Here is a 17,109-nt window from a genome sequence, read left to right on the forward strand (position 1 = left end):
CCTGGCTCAGTTCTGCCGAAAACATGACCTCAGCTGAGGCCAGTGCAAAGGGTAAAACGTTTCTCAGCTGCACGGCCGGGAGACGGACACAGAAGTTCACGGGGCTGGAGAGGGGCCCTGGGCTGCAGCAGGCGGAGCGGGGAGAGCCCCATGTCCCCAGCGCTCTGGCTGGGGAATGGGGTGACGGACATGAGGCCCCGACTGCGCCCCGACCCCCCTTGCAGACGGGTGGGCGATTTCTGTGCGGTAGCACCGAGCAGGGAGCGAGGCCAGGCAATGCCGGGGAGCCAGACCCGTCTTGCCCAGGGCTCCCCACAGCCCGCAGCCCCCCTGCCCGCCCCTGTCCTGCCAGGGACCCCCCGAAGCCTGGCAGTGCTGGCACAGCTGCGGTTCCCCAGCCCAGGCTGGGCCGTGCAGGGTCCGGCACACATTCGGGACCCCGGATGGAGCGACGCTAGCAGCAATGGGGATGTGTGGGGAAGGCAGTGACTGTGTGTGCCATGGTGGATACGTCCCCCCCAGCTCTTCTCCTTCCCCTCCTCATCTCGCACGGCTCGCCCAGATGAGAGCTCATGTGGCTCGAGGCAGCCAGACCCAGCGATGCCTCAGTTTCCCTACGGGCGCAGTGTGGGTGATGCTGGGCTGCCGGCGGAGCTGCCCTCCTGTTTAGGGAGCAGAGATGAAAGGAGCCACATGACACAGACCTTACCGTAACTCTGCTGCCAGACAGGGCTGCTGTGGGGAGGAGGAGGAGGGTGGGAGGAGGCAGACAGAGGGTTCATGCGAGGATGGGTGGGTGGGGAAGGAGCGGCGTGCGGGAGGGACAGGGTCAGGCAGGGGGGCTGCTCTGGGCAGCGCCCAGGCCCCAGCGGTCCCCCAGGCCTCGGGGTCTCCTGGGACACATCTCCGCTCTCCCTGCCCCGGCCCTTGCTCTGCTGCTGGGCTCTGCTGCCTCTGCACCCCGAGCACGGGGGGCACCCCCAAACCCTCCCCTCCCCATCTCCATCCCAGCCCAGCTGCGGGGTGCCGTCCCCCGGCTCGGTCCGGAGGACTCGTGGGCACACCCACCCCGACACCTGCGCCCTCGCCCACCCGGCACCCACAGGCGGTGACGAGCGGACCCTTGCTGCCACGCCGCCCCCGCCCCCCCCCCTTGCCCCCCAGTTTCCACCCTCACCCCCCAGTCCCCCATTTGCCCCCCAGTTTCCACCCTCACCCCCCAGTCCCCCACTTGCCCCCCAGTTTCCCTCCCCGCCCACTTGCCCCCCAGTTTCCACCCTCACCCCCCAGTCCCCCACTTGCCCCCCAGTTTCCACCCTCACCCCCCAGTCCCCCACTTGCCCCCCAGTTTCCCTCCCCGCCCACTTGCCCCCCAGTTTCCACCCTCACCCCCCCAGTCCCCCACTTGCCCCCCAGTTTCCACCCTCCCCCCCCACTTGCCCCCCAGTTTCCACCCTCAACCCCGCCCCCCACTTGCCCCCCAGCCCCCCCCGCCCCCCCGCTTACCCCCCTTGCCCCCCAACTTCCACCCCCGCCCCGCTGCCCCCGCCCCCGGCCGCGGCCCCCCCGCCGCCGCCCCGCCCGGTGATTCACGCCGCCCCGCCGCTTTATAGCGCCGCCGGCCCCGCCGCCGCCTCACAGCAACAGGTCGCCGGAGCGTCCCGGCCCGTCCCGGCCCGTCCCGCCGCCCCGGCCCGGCCATGCCGCTGCGGCTGGCGCTCTGCCTGCTCGCCCTCTGCAGCCCCGCGGCCGCCGCGCACGGTAAGTGCCGCCCGGGGGGGGCCGCGCCGGGGGCACCGGGGCAGCCGCTCCCGCGGGGGCCGCCCGCCCCGTCCGCCGCCCCGGGCCGTCGGTGCCGCCGCGCCCCGGCCCGGCCCCGCCGGCAGGTGCCTGGGGCAGGGGCGGCCCGGCCCGGGGTCCCGGCGCCGTTACCGGGCTGCGCCGCGCCCCCCCGCCCCGGGCGCCGCTGCCGCCCTCCCCTCCCCTCGCCGCCGCCCCGGCCGGGTGGGTGCGGGCTGCGGGGCTGGGCTCCCGGCGGCAGAAACCCGTTTTACCGGGCGGCGCTCGGGTGCCAGGCGGTGGCGGAGCGGTGCCCGGCGGTGCCGCTCGGGTGGCCCCCGGCCCCCAGCTCTCTTGCCCCGGAGGCAGCCGCCTCCGTCGGGCTCGGTCCCGGGGCGGCGGGGGACTCTGCCCGGGGTCCCGCGTGGCCCCGCTGCCATGTCCCGTGGCCGCGCTGGTGCCCGACCCGCGGCATCCCGCACCCCTCTGCGCCCTGGGACGGGGGCGACCGGGGCAACAGCCTGCCTGGCCCTGCCAGCCCCCCGCACTGCTCCCAGGGCAGCTGCCTGGGAGGGGGTCCCTCTCCCCAGGCCGGGGGGCGGGAGGGCTGTGCTCTGGAGCTCCGTGAGCCGGGTAGGAAGAACTGGGAACGGCGGCTGGTTCGTGATCTGGGTGTGGAGTTTGCAGCTTGAACCCCTCCCGGCTTGGCTGACCGTGCTGGCAGCTCTTGTGGGTGCTTGGGAGGTGTCCGAGCTCTTTGGTAGCTTTTTCCTCGCAGGGAAGCCATCCCGGCACCCAGGCCGGCCGGGACCCCGGTCCAGGGCTCCAGCAGCCCTTCCCAGCACTGCGGAGCCACGTCCGCTACTGCCAGCGTTGGCTCTCCGCAGCGGCGCTTGGCAGTTCTGTCTTCCCCCTCGCACGGTCCTGTTCATCTCCATCACTCCCTGCCAGCGTGGGCAGGTGCTGCACTCCCCGGAGAGCAGCAGGTCAGGATGCCCCGAAGGACGGGGGAGGCTCCCACGAGGCCCCTTGTGCTGCTGCAGCGCCCAGGATTGCGTCTGACATTGCCCCAGCCCACGGGATTTCTGCTTGCTGCTTCACAGGGTCGAGTACAAGTGCTGGAAGGCCCCGGGCAGGGACACGCTCCATCCCCCGGACCAGAGCCCTGGTCCTCCAGCCACGCTGAGCACGGGAGTGCTGCATCCTCGGGGCTGAGGCGCTGAGGATGGGGCGCCCCGAGAGCCCTGCGCTGGACCCTGTGGCCACCTGGCTCCGCTCACAGGGCGGGTGGGCTCTGTCCCCCTGCCAGGGTCACATCCCTTGTTGGTGTCCCCGCACCCCAGTGTGGCTGGGGAGGCGGCGGGTGCCCCACTGCTGCTGGCCAGGGGTGTGCCCCAGAGGCAGGACGCATGGGCAGGGGGTGCATGGATCTGTCCCATTGCGGGTGGGATCACTGCGCAGGGCTGCGCCCACGGGCAGCAGTTGCAGGGCGAGCATGGTCCACAGCCAGCACATGGCTCGCAGGGAGCTTGGTACCGCGGGGAATTGGGGCCACAGGGTGTTGTAAAGGAAAAAGGGGCTTGAAATAGCAATTAGGGAAATCCACGGGGGATAAACCCACCAATGGCAGAGGTGTGGTGGCCTGGCTGATGCTTCCAGAGGTGTCCAGGCCGCTGGTTCCCGCAGCCCTAGGGTTTGCTCCGTTCACAGCCATGCTGTGGTGCTGTCGCTGGGCCAGGATCCGCCCAAACTGGGGGGGGGGGGGGGGATGACGGATCGGGGATGATGACACACTTGGGGTCCAAGGTGGGTGCTGACTCTGCTTTGGAGCAGGGTGAATCCCTACTTTGGAGGGGAGCGGCTCCAATCCGGCACTGGCAGGATCTGTCCCTTCCCCCATCCCTCACTCACATCTTTAGCCGTTTAACAAACCTCAAACACAGCTAATGAGAGCATAAACCCAAATAAGCGTCAGAAGAGGCTGGTTTGCAGGGGCGGAAATTGCAAAGGAATCACTCACAAAAAAAAATACAACTGATTCGCTCGTGGGGTTAAGGAACAAACAGGCTTTTGACTCAGAGGGATCTGATGCCGCTGGGCTGGCCCCGTCCCAAGGGCTGTGTCAAGTGCCCCGTTCTCTAGCCGGTGGCTCAGCGGCTCCTCGCAAAGGCCGTGGGTGTTGGGGCCCCTGCGCTGCCGGGCGGTCCCCATCCCTCCGTGGGGCCACTGGTGCACGCCAGGGGATCCAGCTCTCAGTGCAGGCACCCATCAGCCCCGCTCTTGGTGTCCCTGCGGGGAGGCGGTGGGGGCTGGAGCCTCCCCTCTGCGAGGTCAGGCAGGAGTTAGGCAGCGATGCAGGCAGGGAGGGCAGGGCAAGGGGGTAAGCTGCAAGCCTGCATCCTGGCTCACCGGCTGGGCATCTCCCAGAGCATCAGTTGTGAGTGCTGGGATAACTGGTGCGTCCCTGCGGTCCCAGTGCTGGGTTTGGATCCTGTCGCCAGAGGAGCTGGGCTGCCGGAACGCCGGGGTGTTGGGATGGCAGTGCGGGCACAGAGCTGCCGCACTGTGCCGGGTCCACAGGGGCGCCTGCTCCAGGACGGCCCTTGTGCCATGGGAGAGGCAGGAGCCAGCACGGAGCCTCTTTAGGTTCCCCAATTTGTCCCACACTGATGCTTCCTGGGCACCAGTGCAGTCCCCATGCTTCTGCACCACCGGTGGCCCGGCAAAGGCCGGGGTCTTGCTGCCCTTCGCGCGGTGGCACAGCGCAGTGGGGACCCCTCACCCTCTGCCCTCTCCGCAGGTGGGATCTGCTGGCTGCAGCAGGGGAAGGAGGCCAAGTGCACCATGATCCTGAAGACGGGCGTGACGTGGGAGGAATGCTGTGCCAACGGCAATGTGGACGTGGCTTGGTCTAATTATACCTACCCAGGCAACAAGATCAGCCTGCTGGGCTTCCTGGGGCTGGTGACCTGCCACCCCTGCAAAGGTGAGCGCGGCCGTGGGGCGAGTGGGCTGCGGCAGGGCTGACCTCTGCTCGGGGAGGATGCTCAGAGCCCTGGGGAGGATGCTCGGAGCCCACAGCTCCGGGTGAAGCGGCAGCGATGGGTCTGGGCTGCCCCTCACCAGGCAGGGCTCTCCAGTGCTCTCCTGGGTCGGTGCAGGGACCCCAGGGACTGCTGACCCTGTGCTCCTGCTGCTGCAGCTCCAGGATGGATGCTGCCGTGAGGCCAGGGCTCATGGGACAGCCTCCGTCCCCTGGCAGCTCTCACTTTGTGTGTATTTTTGTATCCCGCTCTGTGGAGTGGGATGCGTGACCCGGGTCTTGGCTGGGCAGCCTGAGTGCAAGGAGCCGAGCTGGGGCTCCCTGCTCCCAGGTTAACTCTGCTGTGGCTGGGGCCTCCCGCCCATGTCCTTGCCAGGTCTGCTCAGAGGGAAACTTCTTAAGTTTTTTTTAAGGAAAAAAGATCTATTTCTTCCCCTCTGCTCCCCCTGCCTCCTCCCAGCATGTGTGTGAAATGGCTTTATGTAACGGGCAGTTCCAGAAGTGGAAACTCTCCAGCTGTGAGTTCCAGCCCCACCAGATGTTTTGGCGCGCACCGGAGGCGCGGATCCCCCAGTCGCACTTGCGTGGCCGTGTGAGAACATGCTCGAGGACCTGCTGACTGCAGTAGGCAGGAGCAGGTCTTTGGAAGGTCATGTCGTTATTTGCTTAAAGGGGGGGGGAAAAAGTCTCTTAACAAAACTGCTTCTTCCAACCCCTCTGCACCACCCAGTGCTGCTGCTCCGGCTGCTCCTCGGCCCCATCCTGATGAGGCTTGAGATCGCACCCTGTGCCAGCTGAAGGCTGAGTGAGATCCTGGCCCTGGCTTTCTGCCCCATCTCCCACCTTGGGCTTGGCCCCGCAGTGGCTGGGCAGGCTGGCCCTGCTCGGCGGATGCCGGGAGCACCGGGACCCTCTCCAGGGGCTTGCTGCGGAGCGTGGCTCCCCCCGTGCCTGGGGCAGCGTGCGGCAGGGACAGGCAGCCCTCGTCCCAAGGGTCTGCCCTCACCTCTGCGGGGAGACTGGGGTACACAGGGGGCTGCCAGCAGCCACAGGCTGCAGTGGGAGCTGTGGCTCCTGGGGATCATCGGCGTCTGGGAGCAGGACCTTTGCTGAAACCGCAGGAGAGCCCGGCCGGCACATGCACCGCAACTCCCCACCCTTCAGAAAGCCCCTGCCTGTCCCATCCAGATGGAGCTGGTGCTGCTCCCCACCGGGCTCCAGCAAGCTGGAGGCCTTGGAAAAGGGCGGATGAGACGAGCTACGCTCCCGCTCCCCGGGCTCGTGGGGCTGGGAGAGGTTACTCCAGGATAAAGCGGGCTGCAGCCACCAGCCCTGCGCCAGCAGCCGGGGCGGCCGAGCCCCGCGGGAAGGTGCTGGCCAGACCCCGGGGGCTCTGCAACGGGCCTCTGGTGGGGAGGCGAAATTCCTGGCTCCAGCTGCTGGGGACACGGTGTCCCCCCTGGGGACCCGGCGCAGGGGGAAAGAGGCAGGCTGTGGGGTTGGGGTCATGGGTGGATGGTCCCACCGCCTCCCTCCCTGGCTGAGACAGTCCGGATGGCCGGACCCTGCTGTGCTGGTGACAGTGTCCCAGAGCGGGGGGCAACAATGGTCCTGCGGGCTCCGGCAGCCCTGGGGTGCGGGTCTTGCCCTCTGGCCCAGGGTCTCATCCCTACAGCTTTCAGCAGAGATGCTGCCAAGGCTCAACCTGCTGCTCTCCCCTTCCCTCGTACAGGCCCCAGCTATGGAAATTGGGGAGCAAACCCGGAAACTGTCTGTTTCCCACCAGGGAATTTCCCCTGGGGAGAGCTGGGCCAAGCAGATGGGGAATTTCCCCTTCTTCCTCTCCCTCCTGCCGCTGTCTCCCAAAGTGACCCATCTCCCACAGGGAAATCCCCCTTTGTACCTCCCAGCACACACCCTGTCTGTGGGAATCCCTCCTGCTTGGGGGTGAATCCCTGTCTCGGGCAGTTTCTGGGTCCTGCCCAGCGTTCTTCCCTGTGCGTGCTGATGGAGCCATATCCCTGCATCCAGAGGCAGCCCTACGCTCCCCAACTCCCAGCATCGCCCGCATCCCGGGGAGCTCAGGGGTCAAAGGGTCCCTTTGGGGTGAGGGCTGTGTATGTACTTTGTGGGGGTGAGGGACTTCCAGCTGCCGCAGCCAGAAGCCTCTGTCCCCACCATGGGCTGGGCGCTGATCCCTTTGCCTCTCCCCAGAGGCACCGATGTCCGGGATGGGACGTCTGGGATGGGCCCCTGGTCGGAGCCGGCGTGGGGATGGCCCCGGGGCAGCTCTGGGTGCTGGCGGGACCCTTTGAACCCGGCCCCCGTGCTGGCCGGGAAGCGACCTGGGGGACAAAGCGGCCGCCTGTCTGGGGATCTGCGCTCGCTGCTGCGTCCCGCTCTTGTGTTCAAGTCACGGAGGCCTGGAGCGAAACAGGGCTGGGTATTGTCTGGTGGAAGCGGCGTTCTTGATTGCCCAGACAACTTGCGAAGCCCAGTTCCTTCTGGAGGAGCTGGGGCCTTGTGGAGATAGATTTTTCCATTGCACAAGAAAAAGAAATGTCTCTTTCCAAAAAATAAATACATAGAAATGAGTTAGCTGGTGCTGAGTGGAGGGCCGGGGCTCTGGCTGGGGCGAGTGCTGGATGATCGCGCGGAGCTCCAGCCAACGACCTGCTCCTTGGTGGAGCTGAGCAGATCCAGATGCTGCTCGGGGCAGCTTGGCGTCAGCGTGCGTGTTGTGACCCCGGGAGGGATTCGGGACCCCGAGGGCTGATGCTGGCCCCATCCTGGCCGGTGCCACCTGGTGTGGCCGTGGGGCTGGGGTGCTGGCCAGCCCGGGCAGGACGGATCCTTCCCTCGTGGGTGGCAGCTGTTGACGCTTCCTCACACGCTGCTCCCCCTCTGTTCCCAGAGAGCTGCGAGGGGGTGGTGTGCGGCCCCGACAAGGTCTGCAAGATGAAGCACGGGCGTCCCCAGTGCGCCTGTGCCCCCGACTGCTCCAGCCTGCCCCGCAAGCTGCAGGTCTGCGGCTCCGACGGCTACACCTACCGAGACGAGTGCGACCTGCTGACGGCCAAGTGCAGAGACCACCCTGACCTCGAAGTGATGTACCAGGGCAAATGCAAAAGTAGGTCCTGTCATGCCACCACCCCGTTTTGTCCTGTCCCTGTCCCCTGTGGCTCTCGTGCTCCCAGCTCCGCGTGGGACAGGTCTGAGCTGTGCCTGCATGGAAAGAGATGAACGTCAGCGCGGGTCCCAGGGCCCACACGCTCGCTGGCTCTCCTGGCGCACCGTGAGCGGCGCTGGTGCGGAGAGAAAGGGTCGCCCTGCCGTGCTGCATGTCCTCCCATCTCCCACCCGGGAAGCCGGGTCTCCCCTGTTGTCCCCCCGCCACAGGCAGCATGTCCCGGGGAGGAGCCGTCCTGCCCCGAGCACCGGCTGTTCCCATCACCCCGGAGGCCAGCGGCTCCACCAGCACAGCACGGAGGGTGCCTGGCCCTGGCTGTGCCCAGGGAGGGAAGGTCTGCCCCAGCACAGGGCTTTGCCTGTGGCACGCGGGGCTCTGTGCCTGGTAAGAGGGCATTGCTCCGCAGCCAGGCTGCTGCTGATGGGCAGCAGCGTCCCCCAGCCCACAGGGGAGTCACGTCCCTCAGCATCGCCCTCGCTGCGCTGCCTGCAGCCGGCTGGAGTAGCTCCAAGCTGGCACCCGCCCGGCTGGCACCCGCCAGCCACCCAGGGCCCCGACCCGGCCGCCCCGGTGGGGACGCGGCAGTGAGCGCCGTGCAGCAGCAGAGCTGCCTGTGATGCCAACGCAGCCTGTCACTGCAACGGGGGCTTAGCCTCACCACGGGCTGAGGAGTAACAGTCCGTAAAATGTCACTTACAAACATCAAGCCCCTTTTTTTGTTGTTTTGTTAAAGAGAGCAGCAATCCTGCTCGCCCTGCCAAGAACTGTCAGAATTATTATGATTATTTTTGCCAGCCCTCCTCTCTGAAATGCTTTGCCTGTCAAGCTCTGGACTGCACAGGGAAATGTGGGGCAAGAAATGTGAGTTGCGAGCTGGGAGTTGCAGATGCCAAATCTCCTTCCAATCCGGCAAGGAAAGAGAGGAAGGCGGAGGGACGGCGTTACGAAGTGTTTACGGTGTCCAGGGAGTGCTGCGGGTCCCACCGTGCCCCTGCTGCTGCCACGGGGCTGTGCCGGGGTGGGGGGGCTGCGGGGCTGGCAGGCTGCGCAGACCCCGGGGTTTTGCTGCGGGATGGGGGGGTGCACGAGTCCCCCGCTCTGCGCCAGCCTGCCAGAGCTCCGTGCAGGGCCTGATCCTGTCCGCACAGGCTCCCGCTGCCCCCACGCGCCCTTGCTCACAGGGCTGGGCTGGGTCCAGGGTGACCCTGCCCTTCCCCTCGCGCTGGGGTGCGTTGCGCGGCTGCTGCTCGCCCTGCCAAGGCACCTGCGTGGTGCCGCTTGCCCCAGCCGGGTCCCGCTGCGCCAAGCTGGGCTCAGCCCCACGCGCTCAGGCTCTGCAGCTGGACATCAGCTCCCCCTGCGCGGCGAGGCCCTGGCCGGGGCCGTGCCCAAGGGCTGCGGGGTCACGCGGTCCCTCGCACCTGGGACGTCGGCCCCTGCCAGCTCCTCTCCTCGGGAGCGGTGGTGATAGGGGAGTCTGGGACCTTCCAGCCCCCGGCTCCACTCCGTCCCGCGGTAGCTAAAGGCGGGAGGGGGCCCAAGCTGCCCCGCTTTCCCTGGGACGATGCCCGCTGCCGGCCTGGGTCGGAGGAGCCGCGGGAGGAGCACGGCTGTCCCTGGCTCACCCCAGCTGGGGAGACTCAGCAATGGCCGCATGTGCTTCCCCGCAGAGTCCTGCTCCAGCGTGGTGTGCCCCGGCACCCACACCTGCGTGGTGGACCAGACGGGCAGCGCCCACTGCGTGATGTGCCGGACGGCTCCCTGCCCCGAGCCCACCAGCCTGGATCACGCCCTCTGCGGCAACAACAATGTCACCTACCCCTCGGCGTGCCACCTCCGGCGGGCCACCTGCCACCGTGGCCGCTCCATCGGCGTGCGCCACTACGGGAGCTGCTCGGGTGAGCGGGGCGTCCCGGGGGTGGGCAGTGGGGGGGAGCGGGCTCAGACCCCCAGCGTCCAGCCACCCCTCGCACCCCCCTCACCGCTTCTCCCCCTCTCCTGCCCCCTTTCCAGCTGCAGCCAAATTCTCCCTGGAGACGGACAACGCGGAAGAGAACTACGTGTGAATCCTCCCTCACCGCGAGGCCATACCCAGGAGACGGGCATTATGTGTATATTGTACAAACCATATACCTGATATTTATTAAGATAAAAAGATCCTTATTTATACCTGTGTATGTTATGCAGTTGCAGGGGGCCCGATTCTTGGTCCTGCTGTCCGGGGAGCACGGGAAGGGGCTTCCAGCTCCCGCAGCTGGAGCGATGCCGAGCTACTTCGGGGATGCTCCGGCACCTGCCCAGTGCCTGGCAGAGCTCTCCGCCGGCCGGCACTCGCTCCCGGCACCCGTACAGCCATTCCTTGCGGCCAGTGCGGCACTGAGGGGGCGTCTGTGCCGCCGCGCGTTGGGCCCCCCCACGTGTCCTTGGCCAGCAGCCCTGGGCCTATTTATTTTTGGATTGAATTCTCAGTACTCTGCTGACGTTTCTGGCCAGGACCTCGAGGTCTAGAGGGAATCTGCGCTTTCGCCTTCCCCAGAGGGGCTCAGCCCCAGCTGCCAGCAGCAGGAAAGGCAGCACGGTGCTGCATCAGATTGGAGATATATATATATATATATTTTTTATATATATATATAAAAAACCGTATGTTATTTTCTCCTAAAGTTTTAGTATGTGTATGTTAAAATGGATTTTAGTTTAGGTTTTCCCGGGCCCATTCAGATCAGGCTCCCACTCATCTTCGGAGGTGATGCCGGTGCCCGGAGGGCTGATGCGATGGCGGCTGGGCAGCGCTGCCCACCGTGGGCAATGGCAGCCCTGCCCGGGGGGCATGACTGTCTCCCCAGGCCCACCGAGCCCACCACCGCTCCAGGTACCCCCACCCAGAGCCCATCGCCGGGGGGCCAGCCTGCCCAGAGCCCTCTTCATCCCTCTCTGCCAAAACCACTTTGAAAGCAGCCCTGGGCTGCCGGAGGAGAGGGGGGTCCGCGGACCCCGGCAGCATTTCCAGGGCCGGTGCTGGGTAAAGCAGCCGTGTGGTGCCCCGGGACGGCGCTCAGCTCCCGACCCCACGGCAGAGCCGGTGCGGGGCCGGGGTGGCCGCGGGGAGCACGGCTCGGCAGAGGAGGACAGGAGAGGGGCAATGGCCCTGCCTGCCCCCCCGGGACCCCCACTCCGGCTCCCCCTCAACCGCGCAGCCCCGGCCCTGCCCACCCCCTGCTCTGTTGACACCGTCTGTATTTATTTTTACTTCTTCTCTCATTTTGTGTGTTGTCACCTGTGTAAATACCATCTCATCTCTGACACTGAGAAGCTATTGCCTTTATATAAATATCAATATATATATTATATATATATATAAAAAAATACCCTATTTTCTATTTTTGTATGATTGCGTTCTGATTCCTGAAGCAGACGCTATGGGAACATATACATTTCCTATTCGGTATTGTTAGGGGCCTTTTACGGCTGTGTTACAATTTGGATTATAATTAAAGGAGAATAAACGGTGCTGCGGGTCCAGTTTTGTTCAGCAGGTTCTGGGGCCGCAGGAGGCGGCTGCGTCCCTTGGGGCTGTTTCCCGAGGGGCTGCGCTGGTCTGGGGGGTCGAGGCAGGCGTGGGCAGAGGGCTGTGGGGCACCTGGGGCGGGAGAGCCCCTGGCAGCGGGTGAGGAGCTCAGCCCTGCTCCTGGGCTGCGTCCGCTTCAGCTTGGCATTGGGGTTTTTCCAGCCCGGCCGAGGCAGCTCTCTGCAGCGGGAGGAAAGGGGAGAGTGGGGAAGAGCAAACAGCAACGCAGATAAATCTGTTCCCAATATCGGGCCGTGCCATGAGGGTTTGGTATTTCACAAAACAATTCCTGCCATTAATTGGATCCTGATGTGCGATGCTTCCCCGGCGGCGGCAGCCCAGGCAGCAGCCTGCGGCTTGGCGCTCTGAGCTCAACAGGAGCTGCCGCCGGTTCCCCCTTGGCCGCGTCCCCTGTGCTGGGGGTAGGCACAGTGCAGCCCCCGGACCCCGCTGAGCCTTGCCTGGGTCGAGTCCTCCCCAGCCCGTGCCCTGCTCAGGACCTGCCACGTGGACGGGCTCCGGCACGGCCCCGACAGCAGTGGGGAGCTCCCAGGGCCGACTGGCTGACAGAGACCCCCAAAACCCCCCGGACTAGGGGGGATTTACACGGGGGAAACTGAGTCACTGTGAAGTGGTGAGGGGGAACAAGACCTTCCCTCCTGGTTGGCACCCAGTGTCCTCAGCCCTCCCTGTGGTCCGGGAGGATGCTGAGCATCGCACTGGATCTGGCGCAGGCTGCAGCCTGGCTTGAACCCGGGCGTCTCGTGCACCCCAGAGCTGCGCTGAGCCCGGCCGAGCATCACTGCCAGGCAGCGACATCTCAACCCGGGATGGGTGCAGCAGGGGCTCTCCTGCAGTCCCTCTCTACGCGCCCAGCTCAGCAATATCCCCCCGTGCTTTTGGGGATGGGTGTAATGGAGCTGCCAAAACACTGCCCAGAACTTTCCCCTGGCACCAGCGTTTGCCGCACGTGCTGGTGTGTGGCCTGGATTTCTCGACAGCCCGCCCGCAGCGCCTTCCTCCCCGAGGCAGCTCACCTCCCTCTGCCTGCCTCAGCCGAAGGGTTTGGCCCCCGAAGCGCCTGGCATGCTGCCCTGCGCCGAGCCCGCGGGCACGGGCTGTGGCAGCGATGTCAGCTCTCGCTGATGAGCGGGAGATTTCGGCTTCCAAACGCTGCCGTGAGTCAGGCGCCTCCTTCCCGCCGGTTTTTGGGTGGTCTGGGACAAGCCGGGACAGGCGCTGGCTCTCCAGGCTTCCCGGCAGCATGCAGAAGCCCCGGGGCTGGCAGCCCTGCCCCGGCATCCTGGAGGGGGGTCTGCCCCATGCCGCTGGTTCCAGGAGCCCATGGGGATTTGGGGCTTCCTTGGAGGCTGGCATCCTGGCAGGGGTCTGTCCTCTGCTGGTGGTCTCCCGCTGCCCCCAAGGCCACCAATGCCCGCAGCTGTGTCCCCCTGACCCCGTGCAAAGCCCTGCAGCGGGGAGCCAGGATTGCGACCACAGGGGATGGGGCAGTGCGCCACAGGGAGGGGCAGCCAAAGCCCCCAGAGTCCCCAGCACGGGGACCACAGGGACCGCAGAGGTGAGGGTACCTTCTGGGGACCTCTTGGCATGCTGGCCTAGCCCTGGCCTTCATCCCCCCCCCCGGCAGAGCCCTCAAGGGCGGTGAGATGGCCCTCGCCGGATGCTGCTGTCAGCTGCAGCCTCCCATGGGACCCCCTGGGCGGGGAGGGCGGCTGCACCCCGTGGCCACAGTGTGCCGGCAATTTGCAGATAAAACAAACAAGCAGGAGCAGGGAATGTCTCAGTCTGTCCCCAGAGATGGCCGCGTCGCCGGGCAAAGCTGCATGCCATGTGTGTGTCTCCGCTGAGACCCAGCAGCAGCTCAGCACACGTCCCCCCGGCTGGCGTGGGCAGCTCCCGGCCCCTGCACCCTCCAGGGCGAGCGCCCGTCTGCGGGCCCGAGCGCGCCGGGGAGGCGGGTGAGGCTCTCGACGGGATCCCCGCGGGCTCTGCCGGTGCAGCCGGGCGGCTGGGAGCCCATCTGCCCCGGGGGGTGTCTGTGGTTCCCGTTTGGGGGGTCCTGTACCATGGTGGGGAGGGTGCGGTGTGGGACGGGACGGGACGGGACGGGACGGGACAAGACAAGACGGGATGGGATAGGATGAGTCGGGGTGGGATGAGACGGGATGGCGAGCCCCACCCTGACGGGGAGGCAGCACCAGCGCTGCTGGGGATGCTCCGTGGGGTGGCAGCGCCTGGATGTGGCTCCTGGCTCCTCCGGGGCAGGGCCTGGTCCTGAGTGGGGGCTGGCACTTCCCTCCTTCCTCCTGCACCTCCTGCTCCATCCACCCCAGCCCGGGACAAGCTGGGGGTCTGGCTGGGAACTGGAGCAGAAATGGGAGCAGCAGGACGGCCGGAGAGGGGGTGGCGGGAGAAGGGCAGGAGAGGGGAAGAACCAGCCCCGGTTGAGATGGGCAGCAGCCGCCTGAGCAGTGCGGGGTTAAGGATCGGCCCCGTCAGCCCTCCCGGGCTCCGCTGCCCACCAGGCAATTAAAGGGGGCTAAAACCCAGGCCCCAGCTCTGCTGGTTCCCTGCGCAGGTGGGTCTTGGGCCCGGTCTTGGGCTCCCCATCACGTCCCTGGGGCAGAATCAGGGTGGGCAGGGGGGTGAGTGTCCCTGGGGCTCCTGCCCGTCCCAGAGCTGGGGGCTGTGGCCCCCCTGTAAGGTGGGAGCAGGGTGGGTGGAGGGAAGGTGAATGCACAGAGGTCTGGGACTGAGGTTTTATTGAGGAAGACAAACGCTGCCGCTGCAAGAGGCCGAGTGAGGTGCTGGGGCTTCTCGTACAGCCTGGGGGACACATCTCCCCTCGCCAAGAGGCAGAGTCTCCTGCCCTGCCCTGGCTTGAGGAGCCCTGAGCGTCAGCTCCCAAACCCCCTGGAGCTGCGAGGACCTGGGAGTCCTGGCCCTCTTCTCCCATCCCGGGCGCTGCCAGACAGCCAAGACGCCTCGGCCCCTCTCCCTGCAGCCCCTCTGCCCCCGGGACCCCCTCCCAGCCCCGGCTGGGGCTTCGGCTGCCCCTTCTGATGGTGGTGCCCTTGCACGGTGCGATGCACCCAGTCGATGTAGTTGGAGATCTTGGTGTAGATGTCAGGGTACCGGCGGTCCCCACATCTCTCCCCAGAGAATGAGACGATGCCGTAAACCTTTTTCTTGAAGATCAGGGGTCCCCCGGAGTCGCCCTGCGAAGCAAAGGGGTGGGAGGGAGACTAGCGTGTCTCCTGGAGGGGGATGGCTGCGGTACACAGGGCCGGGAGGGCACTCACCGCACAGACGCCCTGCAGCGTGGCGTTGCGGCTGGCCCCGCACAGCATGTTGGGCGAGACCTTGCCCCTCCACAGCGTTCGGCAGAGGCTCCGCTTAACGATGGTGGTGGGGGTCTCCATCAGCTCGGTGGGCTGGTCGCCATAGTTGGAGGTGTCCCCCCAGCCCACCACGAAGCAGACGGTGCCGGGCTTCAGATCGATGTGCGGCGAGGGCAGGCGGATCCGCATCACATACTCGTTCAGTGTGGCCGACCTGTTCAGCTGGGTGGGGAGTCGGGGGTGCAGGTGGCTTCACGGCTGGGGCAGAGCCCCCCAGCCGCTCCTGCCTGGGGGCCCCGACCCCCCCGCACCCCATCGCATGCCTGCCCCAGCCCTGCCCTTCTCTCTTCAGAGCCTGGGCCCTCCCTGCCAGCCCCTCTGCACTGGTCCCAGTCTGCTCTAGAGACTGGTGGCCCGGGGGCCGAGGGAGCTGGGCTGGTGTGTCCTCCGGCCGCCTTCATCGCACCCCACGGTGCGGTTCTGCTTCTCCGGAGAAGCACTGACATCTAGTGTCGGCTCGGGCCCGCGTGGGCATCTCCCTCCTGCGCCCCGCGGGGCGTGGGGCACCCCAGCTCCCGGCCGGCGGGTGCCCACCACCTCCCGGTGGGCAGGTCCGCGATGGCGGCGGCGCGGGAGGGACTCACCCTGAGCAGGCAGATGTCGTTGTCCACCGAGCGCAGGTTGTAGTGCGGGTGGGCGATGGACTCCACGATGCTGAAGACCTGCTGGGACTTCTCGGGCTCCTCCAGCCTGTGGGCGCCCAGCACCACGCGCACCGAGGGGTTACGCCTGCGGCAGAGGGGCCCTGAGCGGGTGCTGCCGCGGCTGTGGGCAATCAGGGAGGGGGAGAAGGGGGCTGGCGAGGTGGGCTCGAGGGGACCACGGGTGGGCGGGAGGGGGGTTGCTCCAGTGCTTCGTAACCCCCAACCGGGGTATCTGTTTGAAGGGGGCCACGCCGCTTCCTGGGGAGGGGGTGGGAAGTGCGTGCCCTGCGTGGGAGCATGGCTCACCTGGGAATGAGGCAGTGGGCTGCTGTCATCACCCACTTGGGCCACACCAGGAAGCCCCCGCAGATGTGCTGCCCGTCCATCTGGATGGAGGCGATGAAGGGCCGGGAGTGGGGTGCCGCCGCCTTTCCCCCGATGATCTGGCTTCCCTGGGTGCCTGGTGGGTGGGTGCAGGCGGTCAGTGGCTGCCGGGCAGCCTGAGCATGGCTCTTGCACGTGTCTGTTCTGCTCCTGGCTGCGTGTCCCAAGCACCCCAGCAATAGCCACGGGTGCCAGGGAGTGGCCGAGCATCAGCTCTGGCCGAGGAGGGCTGAGCGTGGCAGGGCAAAGCCTCCCCTGCACCGCAGTGCTCCCGCCTGGAGTCTCCCTCCATCTCCCGCCCTGGCCGTGGGGACCAGCCCTGCAGCCCTCTCAGCCCCAGCTCTCCCGTTACCTGCTGGGGCCAGTGCTGGGAGCAGGACGGAGCCTCCCAGGCTGAGGATGAACAGCCCAGCGGTGACCATGCTGGTGCAGAGCGGGCCACTGCCACCTCCTCTGGGGCCACTCGGGGGGATGTGCTTAAATAACTCTGGGGGCTGAGCCTCTGCCTGGGTGCTGGCGGGTATCTCCTTTCTGCTTCCTCCTCTCTGGGTGTCGCTGCCTTGTGCAATTGCTGCGGGCTGGGGGGCACTGGCAGTGCAATGCTGTGTCGGGGGTAGATGCAGCATTGCAGCCCCCTCCGAGCGGCTGCTTGCTGGGAGGAGAGTGGATTGGGGAAGGAAGAGAGAAAGCAGAGCGGCTTCCCAGCCCGGTCCTGGCTCTTCTTCTGCCTTGAGCTAATAAGGATGAAACCCCTCTCCTCTTGGAAGAGAGGTGGGAGCAGCAGGGCCCCACCACGTCCCAGGCCACCTCCCAGGACGTGGCAGTGTCCCCGGGGCTGGCCCGGCAGCCTGGCTGCTGTGGGTCGCGCAGGGACTGTGCTGCGCTTGGACCCAACGCATCTTTCGGCCCCTCCAGAGACCACCTGCCTCTGGGACGGTGCTGCGGGCAGAGGGGCGGTTTGTTCCCCCCGGTCGGCATCCCCCTGGGGTGCACAAGGGCTGCAGGGTGTACCAGGGTGCGGGTGTCCTGGGGTGAGGGGACGGGGGCCCCACTGCCGGGGCGACTTCCCTGCAGAGCTGGGC

At 66.7% G+C, this 17,109-nt stretch overlaps 2 protein-coding genes across 2 annotated transcripts; one reads left to right on the top strand and one right to left on the bottom strand.

Moving 5' to 3' along the window:
- Positions 1-1,700: 1,700 nt before the first annotated feature.
- On the top strand, positions 1,701-10,285 carry FSTL3 (follistatin like 3). Its single transcript, XM_059831891.1, has 5 exons — positions 1,701-1,761; positions 4,580-4,765; positions 7,737-7,952; positions 9,683-9,910; positions 10,026-10,285. Exons 1-5 carry the CDS (start codon positions 1,701-1,703, stop codon positions 10,076-10,078), a joined length of 744 nt encoding a protein of 247 aa, XP_059687874.1. The 3' UTR covers positions 10,079-10,285.
- A 3,852-nt stretch (positions 10,286-14,137) lies between these two features.
- On the bottom strand, positions 14,138-16,449 carry PRSS57 (serine protease 57). Its single transcript, XM_059831612.1, has 6 exons — positions 16,380-16,449; positions 15,950-16,103; positions 15,584-15,728; positions 14,901-15,161; positions 14,691-14,816; positions 14,138-14,215 (listed from the first exon to the last, which is right to left on the bottom strand). Exons 1-6 carry the CDS (start codon positions 16,447-16,449, stop codon positions 14,138-14,140), a joined length of 834 nt encoding a protein of 277 aa, XP_059687595.1.
- Positions 16,450-17,109: the final 660 nt, after the last annotated feature.

This window comes from Gavia stellata, chromosome 32 (genome assembly GCF_030936135.1).
Source record: "Gavia stellata isolate bGavSte3 chromosome 32, bGavSte3.hap2, whole genome shotgun sequence".
In the NCBI taxonomy this organism is placed as follows: Eukaryota; Metazoa; Chordata; class Aves; order Gaviiformes; family Gaviidae; genus Gavia; species Gavia stellata.

What these genes read in the sequence shown, in the direction of transcription:
- FSTL3 (XM_059831891.1), top strand. Translation starts at nt 1,701, where the DNA reads ATGCCGCTGCGGCTGGCGCTCTGCCTGCTCGCCCTCTGCAGCCCCGCG. An exon ending in CCCCGCGGCCGCCGCGCACG is followed by an intron (nt 1,762 to 4,579) that starts GTAAGTGCCGCC and finishes CCCTCTCCGCAG; the next exon opens with GTGGGATCTGCTGGCTGCAG. An exon ending in GACCTGCCACCCCTGCAAAG is followed by an intron (nt 4,766 to 7,736) that starts GTGAGCGCGGCC and finishes CTCTGTTCCCAG; the next exon opens with AGAGCTGCGAGGGGGTGGTG.
- PRSS57 (XM_059831612.1), bottom strand. Translation starts at nt 16,449, where the DNA reads ATGGTCACCGCTGGGCTGTTCATCCTCAGCCTGGGAGGCTCCGTCCTG. An exon ending in CCCAGCACTGGCCCCAGCAG is followed by an intron (nt 16,104 to 16,379) that starts GTAACGGGAGAG and finishes CCCACCCACCAG; the next exon opens with GCACCCAGGGAAGCCAGATC. An exon ending in CGCTGCAGGGCGTCTGTGCG is followed by an intron (nt 14,817 to 14,900) that starts GTGAGTGCCCTC and finishes TTTGCTTCGCAG; the next exon opens with GGCGACTCCGGGGGACCCCT.